Source organism: Aulonocara stuartgranti, assembly GCF_965226115.1.
Source record: "Aulonocara stuartgranti genome assembly, chromosome: 16".
In the NCBI taxonomy this organism is placed as follows: domain Eukaryota; kingdom Metazoa; phylum Chordata; class Actinopteri; order Cichliformes; family Cichlidae; genus Aulonocara; species Aulonocara stuartgranti.
Window position 1 is genome coordinate 2354284 of NC_138952.1, and position 23724 is coordinate 2378007.

The following is a 23724-nucleotide window of genomic DNA, read 5'->3' on the forward strand; positions in this document are numbered from 1 at the left end:
CTCTGATGATGTCATTCACATCTCTCACACATTATTCATTCAAGCAGACCCCTACGTTTATTCCATGTCTGAAAACTAAAGCCTTTAAACCTGCATTCCGTCTTTTGGCCAGCAGGGGGCGACTCCTCTGACTGTGCATATAAGTTAACTTAAGTACCGGATTATAAGGTGCATTAATCGACACAAAACAGTCAAATAAGTCAAACTTTACTCAGCTCGTTCTTCTTGCTTCCTCCACTTCTGTACCATTGATTCATTAATGTTGAATTCTCTGCAGCTGCTCTGTTCCCATGTTGTTGCAGTATATTAATGACTAACCTCGTATTGTGGATGGATTATCTCCTGACTGAAGCTGGCTCCTGACTACGGCAGCCGTAATGCTCCAACCATCCATCAAGCCGTGCGGCTTCGTAGCTTAGCAAAGTCGGACTAAAACATTTTTGACAGATTTTTGAGCGCCATGTAGCACATAAAATCGGTTCGAGGTCAGTGAGCACAACCAGGATTCATACATAAGGTCACCGGATTATAAGGCAAACTGTTGATTTTTGAGAAAATAAAAGGATTTTAGTGCGGTAAATACGGTATATGAGAAAATACCCTTTGGCTCACGCGCGCTCTGACATTTAGTAAAAACGTTCCTCGTGAGTTCAGCGTCACAATCGGTGGTTACAAGTTTTATTGTAAACAGCAAGATATTCACTAGTGCACACGGTAACACCAGGAAGACCTTTTTACAGGGAATAATTATACTGCAAGTAGTTTTAAGTACTGCGTTATTTCATGGTTGTGTACGCTGTACTTTCTGTTATGAGTGGACTAATCTTGCTTTTTACATCCTTGTTTAATTTGCATTATGTTGATGTACAGGATGTGTGTTCCATTATTACTGTGTAAACACTTACTTACAGCACTTACTTATGGTGTCATCGTTTCTTTGTGTCCTGTTACCCCCGTGTGCCTACCTTTAAATATTTGTAGGTAAATATAGTTACATTACACTCTGATATGCTCTCCGGCCTGTGTCAGCGGGGATCAGCACATTCCCTACTTCCAGTCAGAGGTGCTCAGTGCAGCCTGACATGTAAAGCATTTTCTTTAACGTGTGTGGAAAACGGCAGCTGCCACTCTGCTGTCGGCCGTTGCCAAAAAGCAATTCTGTGTTCATGTGGGGATCCTCGGCACGTGAACAGAAGGCTGCCCGGCTCGCACCGCGGACCCGTAATGTAACACGATGGCCCGTGACCACTTGTAAGCTTGGAAAACAAACCCTGTGCCGCCAACACCTGCTGTGGATTTCACATCACCTACATGCCTGCTTGCCCTGCATGTGCAGACCTTTAATTGGGAAATCCGTATTAGCAGAATTACTTTACTTGTTGAACGGCAGCGACGGGCAGATATGAGCCAGAGTACACTGCCCGATTCCAACCAGCCTCTCTGCAGAGATTTGTTCTGTATATTAAATGTGTCGTGGACGTCAAGCGGTTTCCTTTCTTTCACACAGACATGTTAACCTCCACAGCTTCCTCTTTGTTGTCACTCCTCATCATCTTCCTGTTGCTGTACGATTGTAAATGCTCCTTTGTCTCACTAAGACGGGGCTGTGGGGGTTTGCGCTGCTGCTCGTACTCCAACCATTAGGGAAGAATAGGGTGTGGGGGGGTTGGACAACAGGAGCCCATCCTGAGTGGTCAGTGATGGGACAGCTATTTTCATAAGTCAGAAGCACGGCCCCTACTGTCAGGTGTGGTCCCTGGGAGTACTTACCTCAGCTGTTTGTGTGTATGCATGCTTGTGTAATCACAACGCCACGTTTAAGTACACGGCCACTGTTGTAAAATGGATCCTTGGGCAGTGATTCACACGGCATGGGGCTGTCCACACACGCTCACAGAGCCTCAGCATGGCTGGGTGGAAGGGCATCTGTGCACCATTCTCATTAAAAGACCACGTCGCTGAAAGCAGGTGTCCTCGCAAACACGCACCCAGACAGAGGAACGGCACAATTTATAGTGCCGAGTGTGAAAGCAGATCAAACACAGCCGATAACCAAAATTACGATCGCCGCTCGTCTTACCTCGCGCTCCTGATAGTGTTTTAATCTTTGTGCGGCTCTGGCTAACAGCTCATCTGTCCTTCAGAGGTGAAGCAGCACTGTTCACACTCGTTTTCACATAATGCGTCTCTCCATCATTCCCTCTGTCATGTTTTCCCGGCTCATTTTAATAAAAAACGCACACACAAACACACCAACGAAGCTGTCTTTTTAATAGCTTGTCCTCTTGTTGATCCATCGTCGTGGCGACCCATTTAAACGTTGAATGACCAGCACGAGGAGCGAGCTATGCAAACAGCTTTTCCTGTAAGTGGATGGATTTGATAGAGTTTAAGGAGCAAAGACCTTTGCGTGGCTACAAACGTCAAACGGACCCACAGACTCGCAGTAGTGTTTATTATTGTAGTGCATGTGAATGTAGCCGCCGCTCGTAGTGACAAAGGTGAAATAATAGAAATGTTCGATTAAATTTTGGTGATTTTGTTTTCCTTTTCTTTTTTTTTATCTCACTACCTGTTAAATCCTCCGTGCTCCGAGGATGCGCTTGCTCCTTATTTTATGGGAAATCGAATTCCTCACCCAGAAACCATCTTTACATACATTTGCATATTTTTGTCAGGTTCCATAAAACGTCTCGCACCGTTGTGGGTGGTCCTGGTCTCCCCACCCTATCTGAGAAATGCTGCAGTATAGCATCCATCCTCTGCTCTAAATTCATTTTGCTCTGTTCTGTGCCGAGCGTGAGAAATCACAAATAACAAAAAGGACGCGGCGAAATCAGCCGAATAAAAACATTTTAGCTGCGGCAGAAAAACTGAAAAGTTGCCAAACCACGAGCATTGCTTTGGATGGACTTTTCCAGCCTAATGAATCCTCACTGTAATTATGTGCTGAAAGTAGCTAACATTCCTCTTCTGGGTGTTTTGAAGTTCTTTCCAAGGTCGGAAAGCTTCCTATCAGGTCTGGACAGTCAGTCTGATGGGGAAGTTTTTCCAGCAGGGAAAACAGTTTTCTGCAGAGCAGAGGACTTTTTGTCGGCTTAACGCTGTTAAACCTACAATCCCCACAGACAAACAGTGTCTAAAGCTGACACTGCTGACCCAAACAAACACACACAGAGGCAGACTCAGGCTGACTTAATGCATGTGTGTGCAGAGCCACATACACACAGACATGGACTCACTCACAGATATATAGTGTAAACAGACAAATCAATGCAGTAATTTATGTGAAAGTATAGACAGTCATGGAGAGAGACGACACAAAGCTGCAGCTACTGAAACTTTCATGCAACAGGAAACACGCGCACACACACACAGTGTCATTAAAAAGTGTCCCTGCATCAGATACGATTCGAATAAACCAGGCCTGGACTCTGTGTGTCTGTTAGCTAAATGCTAATGCATACGTACTGTGGTATTTTCTGCAGATTGTGCTAAATGTTCTGCTGTAGGTGAGATGTCACACGCACAGATATGTATGAAGATGTACCGTCTCTGTCCTCAGTGCAGAAAGCTGCTAAAGTCTGCTCCAGTGACATCTGTGCTCATTAGCATATTTATGATGTCATCACGCTGCAGGATTTTACGACCTTTTATTGTCTGATAGGGTCACAAGTTAAAGATGACTGCACCTGAAATGATCGATCAAAAAGCAGCCGAGTGAGTTTCCAGTTTTCTGGGTTTGTTGTTTGGTCCTTTTTGGAAGACGTTGGTGTAAACGAGTCTAAAATGAATAACGATGAAGAGAATTTGTGCAACATGAATCTGTAAACGCCGTGCTTGGATAAAATGTGTGTTTTTAGCTTTGGAAATTAGGTGTGACGTTCTTCCCGGCGATTTACTCCAGCTGTGAGGTTTGTTCATGCAGATCTGTCTGTTTTCTTGACCTGTAGGAGCAGATGAGATTTTACAAATGTGGATTTAGCTGTGGGCTGTTTCACTGTGGCATTGCTGATTATGGGAGGACGATTTCTCGCTTCCTGCGTGAAGAAATGTTTGCATGTTGACATATAGCACAGGTTGCTTTAGCCACCATGATTAGTGAGAACAAGTGATCAGATATCAGCTGAACTGCTGTAATATTGAAAACTTGTGACATTTATCAGCTGTTTAACTTGAACCTAGACCTACGTGCACTTATTCAAAGAACAGTCATCCTCCTGTTTTCTCTCAATCGATGACGATGATGATGCTGGGGATGATGGTGGATCTTCCGTGCGTAAACATGACATGTTTGTGTTGTGTTGTCGGTTATATGTGCAGGTGTGTGATGAACATGGGCAGTAACGCGTTACTGTAATCTGATTACTTTTTTCAGGTAACGAGTAAAGTAAGGGATTACTATTGCAAAAATGGTAATTATATTACTGTTACTTTCCCGTAGGAACGCTGCGTTACTGCGTTACTAAAACCGTGATTTTTTTTGCGAGAATGTCTCACGACAGTGACGTAAGCGAGTGCGACGTTCGTGACAACAGCTGTGTGCAGATCAACAGTGGATCATATATCGAGTGCAGAGAGAGTATGAGCGTGCAGCGTTTAAAGCGTGGAAGTACTGACCTTACTTTGAGTTTGATTCCATAAAAAGTGACAAAAACATTAGTGTCCGCTGTGCGTGGGAAGAAAACTTCTTTTTACAGCGAAAAAACCCTAAACTTCCAAACAACCACCGAGTAGCTACGACGTGATGGGAAACTCACAGAGAAACTCGCGGATTCTTCCACTGACCGCGGCACACCTGCACCAGGGTAACCCTCCGCCTACCCCACTCCTGCTTTACAGGTGAAAATAGAGCAACAGGACCGCTGAGTCTTTGACTTTATTTATTTTCTGCTGTGTTTTACTTGCATCTATTTGAAAGACTGAGTGTAAACACACAAAATATTTTATTTTATGTGCTGGAATGTGCAGAAAATAGGTTTAAATGTTAAACTAATTTCTTCCAGTCAGAGAATGTTGCATATAATTAAATTTTTGCTTGATGCATAAAGTTAAAAGATTAAAACTAATAAAACAAGTTTTAAAAAGAGACTTTTCCATTTGATTACATTTTGTATGATGGATTATGTAGAAAAAGTAGAATTGGGCTGAAAGATCTATCACTTTATCACCTACTCAGGGTGTAAATCGTGTTTTTAAAAAGTAACTAAGTAATTAATTAATTAATTACTTTTGAAAATAAGTAATCAGTAAAGTAACGGGATTACTTTTTTGGGGGAGTAATCGGTAATTAGTTACTGATTACTTTTTTCAAGTAACTTGACCAACACTGGTGATGAACTGTAGCTTTGCAGGTGTAATTGATTATGAATGTCACTGAGCTGTTGTCAGTAAGTCGGACCACCGTCCATCCCTGACATCAGCTCAGCTGTGTTTGTTGAAACTCTGGAAAAATAAAAAACTACTGTTTACCTGTTGTTCCTCTTAGGATCAAGTAAACAGTATCATCCATACGCTGTGAAGCTCAGCTCGCTCTCTCCCGCTGAGCCATCACATAATGTTGACTGTCAGTATCTGCTCGCTGTCTTTGTTCACGGTCTTTGTGCCACTAAGTCTCCCTCACACTCAGTCATTACTGACACATCTCTCTCTCTTCATAATATGCAGTTTTTTCCTTTTGCTTTCTGGCTTTATGATAGTCTTTATGCATATGGTCTGTCTTTGCTTCTTATTTCAGCCTCATTATATTCACTCTGCTCTTCCTGCTTTAGTCTCTCTGGCTTTCTGTGTTTGTCGTCTTCTCCAATTACCTCGTGAAAATGCGCAGGTCATTTTATTGATATTGCAGACTTGAGAGCAAAAAAAAGGTGGGTATATAAAAGCAGGCGGTCCAAATGGCTTCTTTCTTTTAAACTTTTATACTCTGACTACATTTTTTTTTTATTTGGGGAGAAATTTAGTTCAAAAGCACCTGGTAGTTTCTCTCAAGTGGAAAAGCTTTTAGTTTAGCTTTTGAAGACTGTTCAAGCTCAATGAGCTAACCCTCTCCCTCCTGCCTTCACCCCGTTCCCAACCCTTTCCCTTCATCATCCCCATCTCGCCTCTTCTGCCTCCATTACTCTCTGCCGCTTCCAGAGGGACGAGGTGTCCCGCGTGCCGAGCGTGGTCTCAGAGAATGGAAAGGAGCAGCTCATGTTTGAGGTGCCCCTCAACGACACCGGCTCGGCGGGGCTCGGCGTCAGCCTCAAAGGGAACAAGTCCAGGGAGACGGGAGAGGATCTGGGAATCTTCATCAAATCCATCATACACGGAGGAGCTGCCTACAAGGTGACGCAGTATTCCCATACATGCATACACTCATGTAAATCGCTTTATCCGTACAGTGCGATGTTTTCTTTGCTCCAATCACAGTGTAAATGAACAGAAAAGGAGCCTCATCCCACGTGGACATCTTTGCACACAAGACTCTCATCTGAGGCCTGGTTGTGATCCTGCTCCGCTAATCTTTGACCTCTTCTTATCTGTTTGACCGGCGCATGCACACACACCCTCGCACCGGGCGCAGCTGTTAGTGTTTGTGCACAAACAGGCAGGAATAGATGGAAAGGGCCTGCTGCAGAGGAATTGTAAATATCTTGCCGATGCAGTCGGGCAGACTGAGCTGACGGAGGTCTCAGTCGATGAGGTGGAGACTGCGTTAAGTCAGACAGCCTTGAGAATGTGTGTGTGCAGGGTTTAAGTCATTTTGGCTGGTTTAACCTCACAGACGCACTCAGTGAAGGCCACAGGTGTGTGTGAGCGAGCGTCTGTGTGAGCTCTCCATCATAGCTCAGTGATTTCCTGCCAGCGCTGAAAAGAGAGAATGTCAGACCGCACAGCATAAATAAACGATATTCAACATGTAGCTGTCATTAACTCACAGGCGCGTGTGTTCGTGCATGTCGACAGAGTTCATGCAAAGACATATCTGCAATGCAAACTGCAGAAAACGCACACATCAGCAAACCGCTCTGTGCTTTACAGGATGGACGCCTGCATGTCAATGACCAGCTGGTGGCTGTAAATGGAGAGTCTCTACTGGGACGCCCCAATCACATGGCCATGGAGACGCTGCGGCGCTCCATGTCACAGGAGGGCAACGTCAGAGGGACCATCCAGCTGGTGGTGCTGAGAGCTTTAAAGGTACAGGTTTTGCCATGTGTGTCGTTTTATATAATAGATAGATGAGCTAAACTAATGAGCCAGTGAGCAGTTAGTCATGTGAAAAACAATTATCAACAAGTCTTTTAATATTATTTTTAAGTAAAAACATGAAAAATAAATAAATATATTTAGGCTTCAGTTGTAAGAGACCAGAAGATGTTACTGAGGCCTCACAAGGCTTTGGATATGGGCTTCTTCAGTGCTTCAACCTGCAGATTAACCAGGCTAAAGCAAATACACCTGCAGTAAAGCCTTTATAGAAGGAACGATGTCTGCTTGACGGCAATAATGAATTCTTTCAGACAGTATTGTATATCCCTAAGTTTGTGCTGGTTTAAATATGTTTGATCATTAGTAAAGAATTATTGTATTTGTGACCAGCAGCTGTATTTATTAGGATAGGGAGGGATTAAATTGTTCTGTGCTGCTGTAACACCATGTGTAATGTTACAGAGAGCTGCCGTTGTGAAACCTGGGGGTAAAAGGACACTCTCGGGTGGGTGTGAAGCTTTACATGGATGAACAAACTTAAACATATAACTGAAATGTAGAGAACAGACACTGAAAAGCAGACGTTTTAGGAGTTTACTGGTCTGGAGCATCCAGGTGTGTTAACGCCACAGTTCTCCTGGATGTCCCAGCAGATTCATCCCAAGAGTCTTCAGGCCTCACGTAGCAAGTTACACACTTAACGTATAATTAGAGAAAAAACTAAACCAGTACAGCTTCGATCCGGTTTTATTTATGTAGCACCAAATCACAACAACAACAGTTGCATCAAGGGGCTCAAACAGCACCTCAGACACCTCATGCTGTCAGCACGGTGGTGGAGGGGGGTGATCTGGACACCACGGCGCCATCGAGTCGTCCTCTGTATACCACAGTGTTCTGGAGGCAAACGTGAGGCCTCGTGTCTGACATCTAAAGCTTGGCCCAAACTAGTTTCCACCGTGCTGACAGCATGAGGTGTCCGATGTGCCGCTTGAGCCCCCTGAGACAACTTTGAGACTGCAGACCTCAATGCAATGAAACGCTGTAGCACGATGCAGCATTTCCTCCACAGTCACGCGAGAGACGACAAAATCCCACAGAAAACTGTGACTTCGAGCTGTTGCAGCTAAAGGTGATGCTACAGGCGACTGAATCTTTGGGTCTACTTCATTTTTTACATGACTGCATATAAATGTCTGGGTAATATATTTATCTTGTGTGTTATCTCTGCCTTCCACCACGTTTGAAAGCCCCTGCATTCCTCACACTGTGTCTTCTCTGCTTTCAGAGGCAGCAGCAAAAGAGCGTTTGTGTGTGTGTGACAGAGCGTTCTTGACTCAGCTGTATCTCCTTTCTTTATAAGAGAAAGAGACGCTTTTCATCTCGCCTGCTTTTCAGCCCGTGCCTTTTCCGCGGCTCTGTAGTCCGTCTGTAGAAATCCTTGCACGCACAAAGCCAGGGTTGTGGGCTCAAGTGTGGATGACCCTTCGGATGACCTGCTGGTTATTGAAAAAGCTATATACGCTGTGCAGTGTGCTCACATACAGGCACCCCAAACACACACTCAGAGATACAAATCAACACGAATAGATGCCGTTCAGAGAAGGTGTGTGTATTTAGAGCCACAGATGCAGTTTAAACGAATAAACTGGACTTATATCAGTTAACAGCCTTGTTAAGGTGGGATTTAGTGCATTAGTTGGATAAATTGGAAGCTGGTTTCATGCATGCATGTAGCCGTGAGCTTGGGCTTAGGCCATCCTCCCTGTCAATCACCTGATGAGGAAAGTAGTGAGATGCATCAAAGATAGATAGATAGATAAGAGACTGTACCTTAAAAGCTTTTTCTGGACTCAACATTGATGCTTTTCAGTGTTAGAAAAGTGCAGCGCTATATCTTCCCCTCCCTGAATCGTGTAATTTTCTCTCCCTCAGTTCTTCTGGCTGTGTTTGTCTCTCTCTAATCTCTCACTTCTGCTGCTCGTCTAATACAGGACCCATCCAAACAGCTTCTGCCTGCATCGCTATGCTTCTGCAGGTTCAGCGGGAACGTTGTTCTCGACCATCGGTCCTTCTGATGTCCCAAAAAAACAAGAAGCAGGTTTTAAACATCCACCCCGTTGATTCTTGCTGTTGGTGCTCATCATGCAGAATAACAGCAACGCCAAAAACCTGCGACTCAATGCAGTGAATGTCACCTGATTTTCAGTCCTTTGATTTTCCCGTTTGGCTCAAATGCTGTTTGTAGAGCAGCGCTCCTCCCATCCTTGGAAAGTCTTTCTTAGAAAAAACAACCACGAGCACAGAAAATGAGGCCGTGGTGTAAGTGCCGTGTGACTGTGAGCCGTGTTTTTCTACTTTAGCAGAGTGAACAAAGTCGGTTTCTAATGGTTTCATATTCAGAGAGGTGGACGACGTCTTGTTACTGATGATTATTGGAGTTAATGATGAAAATAAACAGAGAACGCAGACATAGGGTGATGCATGTTTGTGTATCTCCAGCATTCAGGAGAAATCTGATTGCACTGTAATACTAACTAATGGGAAGCATGCTGGGGGGAGCCAGGAAGGGGGCCTGCTGGATGCATAGGCTGGATTGGAGTTGGAAGGAGGCTGGGCCGGGTGTGGGGTCAAGAGTAGGACAACAAGGAGGATTTATTGCACACAGGGCGTTGTTATGTCTCCTTTGTTGTTTGAGAGCGGGGATTATCCAACGCAGAGGGGGCAAATACAGCAAAGAAACAGAGTACACTGAATCTCAAAGCAGCAGCAGCATACATATGCATGCATGTTAATGAATCCAGAGAGTTTTCTGCACCCAAACACAAATGACAAATAAATGCAAATTCAATTCCTAAAGAAATAATACATGCACAACGAGACACATCGACAGTATAATCAATGCTTTGTTTGATAGCGCAGGGCCCTCAGAGGGCCGTTCTCTGAGGGGAGAGGTGTGACAGTGTCATCCCACCATCATGCGCCGCTGGAGACCCGACCGCCCCGCAGTCCTTCCTGTTACACTTCGCTGTCCCCTTCAAGTCTGCTGCATAGTTGGTGCATTGTAATGTTCTGCACACACATCCACACGGACCCTCGCGCTCACCATGTGATGATGAAATTTACGTCACCGGGACTCGAGCGGACTCGCGGCGGCAGAGCGTATAATCGAGGTTTCAGTGCCACACACTGAAAGAGGAAGCAGTGCTGAAGGTGCTTCTAACCCTGTGGGGGCATGGGAAATGCAGTCCCCTCCGTCACCTTGACCCTGTACTGTCTCTCGAGTGTCTCCCTTGGATTCGCTTCACTCGGCGTCTTATTGTGTTTGAAAACCTCTCAGACACTACTGCTCGTCTCTCCGTTTAAATGCAGTCCACATGCAAAACAAGTAGAATCCAGCACGTCACCCAGACTTCATCCAACAAAGTATGATTCACATCTCCTTTTTGTTTTATTTTGAAAGTGTTGAGCGGTCTTTGTTCCCGTTTCAGGATCAACACGGTGGATCCCCCAGTCGCTCATTTGACAGCTCCTCTGGCCTCTCTGCACCGATGAGCCCGATGAACGGTCGCCTGACCGTTCACCTCCCTCTGGTGACCAACGCCATTTATGCATCTAACGGTGAGTTTAGCATGTTATATAACTGCCCTTCAATCATGTGGCGCTGACCTTGTTGCTGCTGCGAGCACCAAACGTGGTAGCATCGACAACAATGCAGACGATTCATCTGTGGATCTGAGTGCTGCCACCCACTTCTGAAAGCTGTTTGTTTGTCCTTGTCTGTTGTCCTAAAGTTTGATATGAGAGCGGTTGTTTTGTGAGGCTTTGGGCCGCTGGGTCGTTTAAATGCAGAGACCTCAACAGGAAAAAATCAGAACTCTGCCATGTTGTTGTGGTGAGTTGGACCCAAAAGTAGACTTCTGAAGCAAACTGGATAAACAAAAGAGGAACCTTCATTCTGGAGGAAGGCCTGACAAACTGAACGGGATCACAAACACACAATCTGACAGCGAACAAAGGGAGACACGGGAGGGCGACTGTGGAAACACCTGAAACTAATGAAACAGGAAACAACACAGAGGAAGTGATGCTATATACAACACACGAGACAGGAGACTATCAAAATAAAACAGGAAATAAGTAAAAGATGAAAACACCTTTCACAGACATAGATTTCCAAATGAAAACTTCACTCACTGATCACTGAGCATCAGTCCAGCTCTTTGTCTCCTCAGCCCAGGTGAGACGCTCCTGATGCTGTCTCAGGTTCAGGAGCTCCTAGCTTCTTCTCCAAAGACGTCTCCACATGGTGACACCGGCCTCAGCTTCAGTTCCATTTTATTAAAATAAACTGAAATCACAACATGCCTCGTTCAGCCATTCACATAGACACTTTGTATCTAACATGCACGTTCTGAAGAACGCATCAAAGGGCCTTAAGCCAAGTCCTCACCTACAGGAAGGGATTTCAAACTAAAGGTCTATTTGGTGACCTCAGGAGTGTAACATTACAGGAACATGCTTGTTCATGTCCCCTCAGGGATAGCTCAGTAGGTAGAGTGGTGGCCCCATGATCGGAAGGTCGGAGGTTCGACTCCACTGAACGGCTACTCCCCGGGCGCTGCACTGGTGGCTGCCCGCTGCTTCACTGGGTGAATGGGTTAAATGCAGAGGAACTATTTCCCTATGGGGACTAACACGCACACTTTACTTACTTTACTTACTTACTTACCTCTGAGTGAATGATACGCGCACGCATGTTTCACGTGTTCCAGACTTTATTCTTTTCTTTACTTTCTGTTTTCTTTTTACTGTAAAAGCTGCATCAAAGGTGGGCGTGTCATCTGCACCGAGTCCAGTAAAGAAGCGAATCTGCTTATTAATCACAAGAAATAAACAACGTCTCTGAGAGAAAACAAACATAAACAAAAACCATGATCTCGCCATCTCCAGTTGACTTAATTAGAGGGTATTCTGCTCCTGTTTTTCTCTTTTCTTCTTCCTCTCTCTCTGCTTCTTTTCACTCGCGTATCCCTCGGGGTTGTTTTGTTTCTTACTGGAAGGTTCTGCCTGTGAGTGCGCGTTACAGAGCGCCTTCTATTATCGCCATTGTCCAGGTATTACAGATGTTATGGAGACAAAATCTGATGTACACTCGTGATGTAAATCAGAGTTTAAGCTGAAGACATATTTGATGGTATATTTGTCCTAATATAGAGAGTTCAAGGCGGCTGTGTGCACATTTGCATCGTCCTCAGTGTCTGAATGATATCTGTGTGTGTGTGTGTGTGTGTGTGTGTGTGTATTGGTTCAGGGATTTTTTTGGCCAGTATTAAACAGTGCTGTGTTTCTGTGTGTTTACACTGAGGCTGGCAAACAGCTCTGACCTTGAACACACTCTGCTGTTCAAATTCACCTCAGCTATCGTGTCATTTACATACACACATTAGTGTGTGTTGGCATACAGTAGCACATTCTCAGGCTGTGCGAGTTGTGTTGTGTGCTTTCACTGGTGTGGTGTGTGTGTGTGTGCGCGCTGGCCTGTGTTTTCACTGTTCTAATGAACTGTTTCACACACTGAATCCACAGTTTTTCTGGCACGCAGTCCAAATTAAAACACTGCACTGTTCTGTGTTTCAGAATAAATTCAGTGTGGTGATTCCTTACATACGCATCCATGCACGTCTCTTTCTCTTATCCATCATCTTCTTCTTTCAGTCTTCATTCACTCTTTGTTCTCTCTCTTATCTACTTAAGCTTAAATTCAGTACAGTTTCACATTATGCAGTCTTTCCAAATTTCCTCATGTTTATGTATTTAAATTGTTTTTGTGATGGACCACAAATGAAAGTGATGGTTTAAGAGCACCGTTTACAGATGAAGATCACTGCAGAAAGTAAAATGTTTTCTGGGCCTGAAGAAACTTAACACAGAAAAATAACCTTAATGATGTCATGCAAGACTTGAGTCAAGCTCTAATGTGGGATCCATCCCAGGTAGATGTAGCCACTGTGAGGTCAACATTATTCCACTGCATGTCTTTATCCCGTCTTCCTTCTCTCTCCAGCCGGTCGCAGCAGATGGCCCCGCCCCTCTCTGAGCCTGGTTCTGCTGGAGGTTTCTTCCTGTTAAAGGGAGTTTTTCATTCCCACTGTCGCCAAAGTGCTTGCTCATAGGGGGTCATGTTAATGTTAGCAAACTGACACACAGATCTGCTGGTAACAGAAAGAAACAAACTTCTTTGATGGTCTGCATCATCACATCTGTCAGATAATCTATTAACATGCCCCAAACACAGTGCACAGCTGCAGCCGGGCAGACGAGGATCTGATATAATTACTGTTGTCCGTCAAAGCAACCGCGTCCCTGACTGCAGTAACCAGGTGGATGAATAACAAATCCAACCAAGAGTTTTATGAAGGGGGAATCCAGCTGAAGAGACTAAAGACTTTATTTTGCACCATGTTGTGTCTGTAAATGTGCTTTTTATGGCTGTGAAGTTTCTTTTACCTGTGAGTTAAACCGCCCTCGTGTGGCACCGTGAGGAGCTGCAGTCATAGTTTTGTTGTTTGTTTTTTCAATTCAATTCAATTTTATTTATATAGCGCCAAATCACAACAAAAGTCGCCTCAAGGCGCTTCATAGATACAGAGAAAAACCCAACAATCATATGACCCCCTATGAGCAGCACTTTGGCGACAGTGGGAAGGAAAAACTCCCTTTTAACAGGAAGAAACCTCCGGCAGAACCAGGCTCAGGGAGGGGCGGGGCCATCTGCTGCGACCGGCTGGGGAGAGAGGCGGAAGACAGGATAAAAGACACAGGATGGCACATTTTGAAAAATATCATTGAACATCAAAGTTGAAAACTATTGTTACAGGTCCCTGTTTATAAGATTTGGTTTAAAAAGAAGTAACAGAAACACCACGGTCTGTAAAACCTGGCAGCATTCATGAGTTCTGTCGTCGAACGAGGCGATGTACGATTTTCAAATTGATGCCATAAATGTTTCTCACCTCAGATGAGGTTGAATCTTAAGGTCAGAGGTCAAGTTTTCTGTGAGTCTTTTGAATGTGATATCAAGCATGTCTCATAGGATTCTACATGGGATGTTGATACTATATAATATTTAATACTATGTTTCTCACCACCATTGTTTGTACTGATGGCATTCAATTAGATGAAACTTTATTAATCCCTTGGGTCGGTTCCTCCAGGAAATTCAGTTTCATAATTCAGGCATATCGGCATGCAGGGAATGATATATGGATAATGACACGTCATCTCATTATGAGTTTGTTATGTCACAAAGTTCCTGAATATGTTTTTTATTGGAAAACAAAATTGTTGTGATCAGAAACATTTTCACATGGATTTATATCTAAACCTTTAAACATGCTACACACGCATCATACCCACATAAGTAAAACATAAAACAACGTAACTGTAGAAAACATTTCACGTATATTGATACAACAGAGAAAACAGCACTTTAACCTTTTTCTTTCTGCACTACAAACATGTTAAAGTGCGTTTAAAAAAGAAAACAGAATGAATATTTACTGAACATAAAGTTACTCCCTTCAAAGTAAGAGCGTGAGCTGCCTTGTTTCTTATAGTTTAAGTTATAAGTAAATGCACATTACAGCAGTAATCAGCAGCAGCTTCTCTCTTTATCCGGCTCAGGTTGGACGTTTGTAGGAGCCAGACCTGCCTTTCTTTGTGGTTTTGGGTCATTGTCCAGCTGAAAAAACAAACTGATCCTTTCCACGCTCATGCAGACCCACTCAGTGCAACCTGACTCATGCTCTCAGATCATTAAGAAGACCAGGAGTCCCAGCAGTTCTCTTAAACAATTCCAGCTGAATGAACTGCATTAAACTGCACAGCTAAACGCTGAACGCACCACCAGTGCACCCAAACTTCAGACTGGTTCTGTATTTGTAAAACGAATGCGCCGGTTCCCCACGGCTGCTAAGAGAGAGATGGGTGGGGATGATTGGACCAACAAGCCGTAGACAAATACAGATGACAGGAAGGAAACGTGGAGTGTGGAAGAAGAGGATTCATCTGATACTGAGCTATCATCCACACAACAAATGCCTTTTTCACTTCAAATAGAGGGAGTCAGTGAGAAGTGTGTGTGTGTGTGTGTGTGTGTGTGTGTGTGTGTGTGTGTGTGTGTGTGTGTTTGACAGTTCAGCTGATTAAGGTGCTGGCAGGGAGGAGGAGAAGAAAAGGCTGAAAACTGAGTGGGAGATAAAATGATTTATGGGAGATCTGAGAGGAGAGATAAATGACAGCCAAAATATCAGATTGCAAGAAAGGCAGCAGAAGAAAAATAAAGCAGGTGATTAGTGTAGAAAGCGAGCGGGAGGGAGGGAGCTGAGAGGCTGCGATGCGTTCGGAGGCCGCCGCTTTCCTCTCCAGTTGCAAACGTCTCTGCTTTCAGTCGCACGTGTGCAGAGCGTATAAAGGACGCTCGGCGAGGACGGTGCTGTGTGGCAGCTATGCATTCTGAGAAGTGATGACTGTATGTAAATTACACTGGAGCGGATCGTGTGTCTGTGCATCAAGTTGTCATAAGCTCGTTTATCAGGCGGACGCAGCCGTATCACTTCTGCACATCTGCACCAACTTTTGCTGTGGTTTATCTCTCTCTTTACTTTTTGCTCATCCAGCTGCTTATCTTTCCCTCCGCTTCCCTTTCGTCTCTCACTCGCTTTAGTTTTTATCCTTAAGACTTTCTGTCTGTGAAGCTTTTCGTGAGAATCGCTTTAACCCACTTTCTAATGTTCTCTCCTCACTAAAGGCGGGTTTTCTAAATATTTAGAGGAGACAACAATAGATCAGAGTAACACGTGTTTATTTGACGTGTTCCTCCACCCATTTTTTTGATTATTAAATAGTCCCCGCTAATGGCTTCAGATGTGATTGTGAAACTGCAGCTACATGCAGCTGCAAGCTGAGGTGGAAATCAGTGTCGGGACTTCCTCAAAACACTCTCGCAGCATAATTCACTTCCTTCTGCTTCCTCCTCGTGTGCCATGTTTGAAAGCTGCATTTGTTATACTGTCGTCCTTACAGCAGACTCACAGTGCAGGCAGCTGCTTGGATGTTTTCTGCTACATTGCTGTGCACCAATAATCATCTCTGTCTCATTAACAGACAGCAGAGCAGAAATTCAAAGTGTTGAATGTAAAAACTACACAAGCACCTCCCTGAAAATCTAAATAGCTTTTGTGATTGGCCTGTTTTTAAATGATTAGTAAGATAATCAATTATTATTATTACTCCAATATGAGGAGTAATAGTCATATCTGACAAATATATTTTGCCTGTAAACAAATACCCAAATAAGCGTAACAAAGAGAGAGAACCCAGGAAGGGGCATTGTATACGTTCCCATCCCGGCTGGCACTGCGTGAAACGCCGAGCCGTGACCACAGCAACACGGACGAGTCGGCTGTACGAACATTCGTTTATTTATTTATGGCCTGGTTCTAGAAAAGATGCTTGGTCTGTTTTCTCAGGCTGTCGCGTCACCACTGAGGTTTTTATTTTAAATCAGATTGATTTCTTTTCTAGTAACCAACGGGAGTTACTCTCACATGGATGAGGAAGAGGACGGGCTGCTGTATGGACACGACGCTGATTTCAGCAGCTCCAATCAAAACTCTTATCTCCAGGAAAGGTGAGTATTTGTCTTCTTCAGAGGTTTTTACAGACTTACTCTTTATCCGCATGTTGGTGTCACCATCACAAAAACATTCGCTGAACTGTTGCTCACATTATTATCTTTTAGCCGTTCCTAAAAAATAACATTATTGAGCATCAGTGTTTCCTCCTTAATGTAAGCTCATTGCTCCTAACGCCGCTGCAGTTATAATAATCGACGTGCGAATGTTGTCTGCACAAGGGTCAAACAACATAAAACGATTCCCTCCTGTGTTATTAGAACAACACAGGATGCAACTTCCACACAAATAAAATCAGGGCTCTGTTTGCCTTGTGTTTCATTTGTTTAAGGGAAAAGCCTCACGTCTCCAGCCCGGCTCAGCCCCAGTCTCCCACCCAGAACCAGAACCAGTGGCAGATCCAGCACGTCAAAGCCTCGAAGAGCATGGACCTGGGTACGACTCAGAACCAGCATCACACTGGTGGGGACATGATCTTTCCTCGTTGTGCGCTCTGCATGGTGGCTGCGTGCATCCTCACATACATTTAAATATTCCTGCTGCATGACTGCTGCACCACCGGCATGCTCTCCACAGCCACATGCAGACTGACACCTGTCCCACTGCATGCAGGTGGGACCTCTGCAGAGTCACTGGCTGCAGCTTTGTGTTTGTCTTGTGTGCTTAATTACATCCTGTACTAAACAGAATCAGGTTCATGTTAAAGAATAAGCCGTATATGCTTTTACATTTCGGGGCCTTGGACTGAGAATAGTGTGATTTGGCTTCTAGGAGTGTGAAGCTGCAGCATCTTTGTGGTTGACCTGTGAACATCTGAGACTTCCAAACTTAAGAAAGCGAGAAACAAAGTGCTAACGCGATGCAGGCTTTAGCTGCAGCTTCATTATGGTTTTTTATTCATGCAAACAGTGTGAGGAAGGTGATGCTGTGAGCTCACATCTCGGTCACCTGTTGCTCTCTGATTCGAGGGTGTGGAGACATTTCAGCGACTGTTTAAAGTCAGCCGTAGAGATGCCGCGTCCGTGTGCGTGCTTACGCCTGTGCTTGTGCATACATCAGTGTAATGTGACAGCGGATGCAGCAGCACAACAAAGCATATTGTTTCAAATGTCATTTCCCTCAGTCCTCCTCCTTCAGATGAGTGTGTGTGTGTGTGTGTGTGTGTGTGTGTGTGTGTGAATGAGACAAAGCAGAAGACTACTTGAGCTGCTCAGACGTCTGTTTCTACACGAGTAACAGACTGATGGTATGCACTACATGCCTGTACATCGCCTCCTTTGTGTTTTTGCAGCCTCGATCTTCATTAAATGCACGACAAATAAATAAGGATTTATTAACCGATTGCTTGAATGGCATGTTTTCATTGCCAAACCATCAGGCAGCCACAATAACAACATCATATTAAGAAACGCCTCCGTTTTTTCCTGTACTGACAGCAAAAGAGCAAAATTCAGCTTCGCACAGAAGTGCTGCAGAGGGGAGGACCTTACATGTTTGGGATAAATGTTATCCCTGTTGGCTGGCCTGAAGCTCTGCTTGATCCCTCTCTGTTATGTTGCTATTCCCAGCATGCCCTGGGTCTCTGTAAAGTCCAGAAGAACATATTTCTCACACGTCACAAACAAGGCGAGAGCGCTGAAGCCGAGAAGATTGACATGGAAGAAAAATGGGCTAATTTTGGTGACACGTTATAATCTGGCTGTGACTCAGGGTGTAATGGAATTCATTAGGTATTATATTTACCTACAAATACTTAAAGATATTAGAATTAAGAAGTAAAGTATAAGTACTCAGTTTCCCTCTGGGACTAATAAAGTCTCTCTGATTCTGACGTAAGTTGATGTAACTTCCAGGTATTTTACAGGAAGTTTGTCCTGGCTCCGTCGTTATAAGGTCAGGGAGGCATGGCACTTATTTTTGGTAGAGGAGCAGACACCATATCACACTTACTTTGCTAAAATAAAAGGTCAGTTCAATAATAAAACATCCATCATGCATATCAATGCTGTGAATATTAAATAAAGATGTAAAAATTCAAGGTTAATCCATCTATAATATGACCCCCTCCCTGCAAACGTCACCCTATTTACAGATTCAGATGGAAGATTTTGTTTTGTTTTTATGCAAAAATACCAAGAAATGTGCTGAAATTTACTTACAGTGTGATTATTTCTTTGTTTCCTGTCAAATCCTGAATTTCCACCCTGTTGTAAGAGTTCGTAGGTAAATATAATGACATTATAATCTCATGTAATAGAGGGGAATTACTGCCTTAGTCGTGTCGGCCTCATCTTTTGGTGATGGTTTCTGTGATAGCGCTTCGGGTGAGCTTCAGTGGTTTTGTAAAAGTTTATAAGCTGCGGCAGAAAAGCCGCATTTGTTATCGCACCAAACACAAACGGAGTCATAACCGCAGCCCAATATTAACCACAACCGCCTCGCCAGTTTACTCAGCTCTGCTAATTTGAGCGTCAATTAGCAAATATGTCTCTGTCAGCACACGTGCCTTTGCATCGCCGTATGCAAATCAGGTTTCTCTCATTAGTACTGTAAGTAAAGTCTCAGGATCATATCGAGTCACGAGACGCGCGTGAGGACGGATTCCTGTTACGGAGCTCAAAAGGAGACGAATCGCGTGCACGGACACGCGCAAACGTCACCATGGCGATGAAAGATTTTTCACTTTATATGCAATCATAGCTGGACGTGAAAAAAGTTTCTAGCTGAATTCTTTTTTAACTTTATTTATTAGAGGCGCTTTCAGCTTGGCACTATTTAATTAAAGTGATATTTCAAAATCAGGCAGTTTTGGATGTTTTATGGCTGCTGCAGCAGCAAAGAGCACAGCAGCGCCTCGGCTAGATTTAAGTGTTCATTTGCAGGTGATTGTTAGGAAAGCTGAATGTACGTGAGTGCAGCAGGGCAGCTTAAGACTGAAGCAGGAAGTGTTTGCTGACGAAGCCTCTGAATGCTGCTCACTGAAGACTACGTGGTTAGAGACGCTCAGGGGTCAGCGAATAATCCCGTCATTACACTTTTGCTCTTTTCACAACCTGTAAATGTAGTTTCATGTAAATAGTTCATGCAGTTGTGTTAATAAGTGCCACGAATGTGCTTTAGTGAGAGCTCATTATCTTCTTTCATATAACGACCACGTTCCCGTTAGGATCCCACTTCATGCTTCTGTGTGTTTATATAAAAAAAGAGCAGGACGCAGTTTTCATCTATTAATTGGTGGGTCATTTTTATTTAATTTGTCCTGATTTCATTTTTCAGTCCAATTAAAAACTGAAGAATTATTTAAGATCAGTTGCAAATGATGAACGCCTCCCTCGCTCACCGCCGTCCCTGTCGCTCCATCTCTGACACCTTTCCTTCTCTTTGCAGTAAACTTTGTTGGCTTTCGCTCGCATCCTTTTCCCTGTGAATTCAACCAAAACTTCATTTCTTCAGCTTCGAAGGCTGAATTTGAGTTTTATAATCATTATAAAAGTAAGCGACCGGCCTCCTGTGTGTGTGGTAACACAACACCGTGTGCATCACATGCGTGAGCCCCCCGCTGCCGGGGAATGCGGTGCAGATCGTGTCAGAGGCAGGCAGTTTGGCGGCACGCTTCAGGCTTGGTTTTCATTAGAAAACTATTTGCTCAGAGAAGCCGTGTCACTGTGTTTGATGCAGCTCTGCTCATCAGCTTCTTGGCTTCAGAATAGAGGGAGAAAAAGCAAGAGGGGGACCGAGACGGAGGCAGAAAGCGTAGGACGAATTAACAGCGAGAATGTTGATCAAAGGAGGGAAAGAAAGAGGAGCGACGGGCTGGATGGACGGGTGTAACTGAAGAGAAAAGAAAACAGTGAAGTCGAGACACGAGCGGCAAAAGGGCAGAAGGTGAAGGGACACATGGGGGTCAGAGGGAAGAAGACAGAAAGGGAGGGGAGATGACAAATGAAGTGAGAGCAAGGGAGGAAGGGAAATGACTTAGCAGTAGCAGCGAAGCCGACCCGACATCACAGGAAGCAGAGCGGCTGCCCCGCCGTCGTGTAAAATGAGACAGAAAACACAATATTGGTTTAAAGAGCGACGGTGAGCGCAGAGAGCGGCAACGTCAGAAAGTAGAAGTACAATAAAAACAAGCATTTTGGCGAGACAGGCGTGTTTGTATGTTAACATCAGTTTCTTGTGTTTCAGTGGCAGATGAGAACAATGTTGGATCCCTGGCCGGAAGCAATGCAGGTGAGCCAAACTCCCAAACACTCCTGTATGATCCGTGTCGCACACACATGCAACACATTTCAGAAACAGTAAATTAGCCACAATAAATGAGAAACTGCGGTGTACACAGCAAACATATACATGCTGGACACTTTGAAGGTTTTTCTGGAGACAAATGGAAACAAAATTTGATAAAAAACCAAGAAAGAAGAGCAAGGCCTCACCTCACAGACGAGACCGATATAAGGGAGGAAGCAGTCATGTAATAGGAAAGCTGAAGTGCGGGCGGGCAGAGATGCACGATGCTTCAAAAGCTTTCACCACAGCAGCCGACGAGCGTGTTTTTAAAAGTTTTCATCGGAAACTTTTCTCTTTCTCTTGCCTTGAAGTCTCCAGCATTACGTTTGCGGCCTCTTCAGCATTAAGAGCACTCGTCGTTGCACTCTGAGTCTGCCTTTATCCTCCTCACTCAGTCCAGCACTTCTCCCGCTTCATACGTGCTGGTACAGACTTTTATTTGTTAGCTCCATAACAATAAGCATGAGAGACAAGTTATGGAAACAGAGATTTAACAGTAATTTTATTAGATTTGGACCATAATGAGATAAAGATGCCGTGTCTGTTCCTCTTTCCATCATTCCGGTAAAATGATGAGGAAAACACACTTTTCCCTTCGGTTTCTCGTCTTTGGTTTGGAGCTGAGCGAGTGCCGGATCCAGAAAATGTGAGTAAGCAGACGAGGAAAGAGGGCGTGATGAGGACTGAACGTAAAAATGCAAAGGTGTGGACAAAAGTCCCAAACAAAGCTCTGTCAGCTTAAATCAACAGTGTTGATGATTGTGGACTGTTACCAGGAGGGAAGACTCGAGTGTTAATAATAGTGTTTATATTCTGGTACTCGCTGACTACGACTGACAGATTGTAATTCAGGATTAAACTGTGGCCAGATTTACTTGTTTGTGCTCGGTCAGTCTGTATTTTCTTCGCTCTGCTGCACTGCCGGCTGCTGCCAGTTTTGAAGGTCCTGCAGGATAATAATAATAACAATAGTGATGATAATGCGTGCTCTGTCCGGTAACTCAGGGATGTTTTCTTTACTGGACTCCTGGATATCTGACATGTCGTATACCTCACCTCATGGTTTCAGGCCTGTTGAATGTCCAGTAAAGACACTTTATCTGGTTGGTTTCCAGATTATTTTCCCAAGGCCCGTTACACATTCCCCGTACCTGTTTCCTGTCAGCGTGTTTATAAGGCTGCACAGCCCAGAGAGCTGTTAAAGAGAGTGTGTGCCTGGCAAGCGCGACAGCCCACTTTCCTCTTCTTTAATCCAGTTTATAACTGAAATGCTTCCAGCAGCTCCACGATAGGCTGTCAGGACAGCTGCACGGACTTCGGAGGAGGGAGAGCGTGGAGTGGGATGGGGTGGGGTCCTGGGAAATGAGCAGTTTAAAGACAATGACTTCTGGGAATGTTGTTTACACTTCCAGCGATGGTCTTTCCCTCCACAAAGCCAAAGAAATCTCCGGACAACGACATCACACGTTCACCCACACACACGCGTGAAAGCTGTCGCCGTCATGGTGATAGTATTGTAATGGAAAGTCCCCATCATCCTGTGGAAAATGTGAACTTCATGTTATATTATAGTTCTGCTGAATTTGAGAGGCAAAGCGATGGAAATAGGCGACCGCGTTACAGACCGTGCGTGTGCATGTATGGAAACTTTCCCTTTAAAAGTGAGTGCGTGCACGTCTTTGTGGCTAAATGAAAATCCCACGTGTGGAGGCTGCAGATGAGCGAACGGTCTTCAGGAAAATTTTCAGAAATTCTTGCGATAAATAAACACAGAAAAGCCCCGCTTTCACATTCTGACAAATCGTGTCGGGGTTTGTGGTCAGACGTGTTTGACGTCTTTGTGGCGGCATTGAGAAATAGGAGCTCCGTCATTCTGGTAATGAATCAAACGAGCTGTGGAAGAGGAAACGCCGACAGAAGAGATGCTCCCAAGTAAACTCCACGAAGATTACTCGAGTCATTATTGGCTGCACTTGCATAATCAGAGCACATTAGCTCGTATGGTTCAGTAGTGCAGACTTATCCTTTAACCGCTGTGAGAAGGACGACGGAGTCAAACACACAAACTGCTGACAGGACGTAAGCGGCTGCAGCTGTGCTCCTTTCGCTGTGCCGAGCCTCGGGTGATGTAGGCGGCCTCGAGCTGTGTTTGTGAGCCTGCGTGCAACAGTGCACGAGAGCTGTTTCCATGTGAAAGTCAATTGTGGGGAATAAACAAGCTCCAGAATCGAGAACATTTCCATCCACACGCACAAACGCCCTCAGTTGTTTCTCGAATATGCGCGAGTCCTTAATACAGATGCTTCCTTAAGAAGTGGGAAAGAAAAGGTCTCGTGTGTTTATACTCACTCGTGTGAGGGTTTTTTCCGCCTGCAGCAAACATGTCTTAAACTGCCAAATTTCTTGTATGCCTTTGTTGCAGTTTTATGTCTTTGTATTGCCGAGTTTTGCTTCCTCCACCCACCAGCAGCCCTCGCTCACTCACTTTCTTGCCAACGCCATTCAGGCTTAGAGGCTGGCAAACAGGCAGAGGAGCTTAGGACGG

At 44.4% G+C, this 23724-nt stretch overlaps 1 protein-coding gene across 1 annotated transcript in view; it reads left to right on the plus strand.

Moving 5' to 3' along the window:
* Window positions 1-23724, plus strand: part of LOC309690959 (partitioning defective 3 homolog B-like) — a 223181-nt gene that overhangs the window by 97894 nt on the left and 101563 nt on the right. Inside the window, 6 exon segments of the mRNA XM_082508445.1 lie at window positions 6136-6327; window positions 7024-7182; window positions 10686-10815; window positions 16783-16888; window positions 17224-17327; window positions 21078-21122. Of these exon segments, the coding sequence (XP_082364571.1) occupies window positions 6136-6327; window positions 7024-7182; window positions 10686-10815; window positions 16783-16888; window positions 17224-17327; window positions 21078-21122 (736 nt within the window).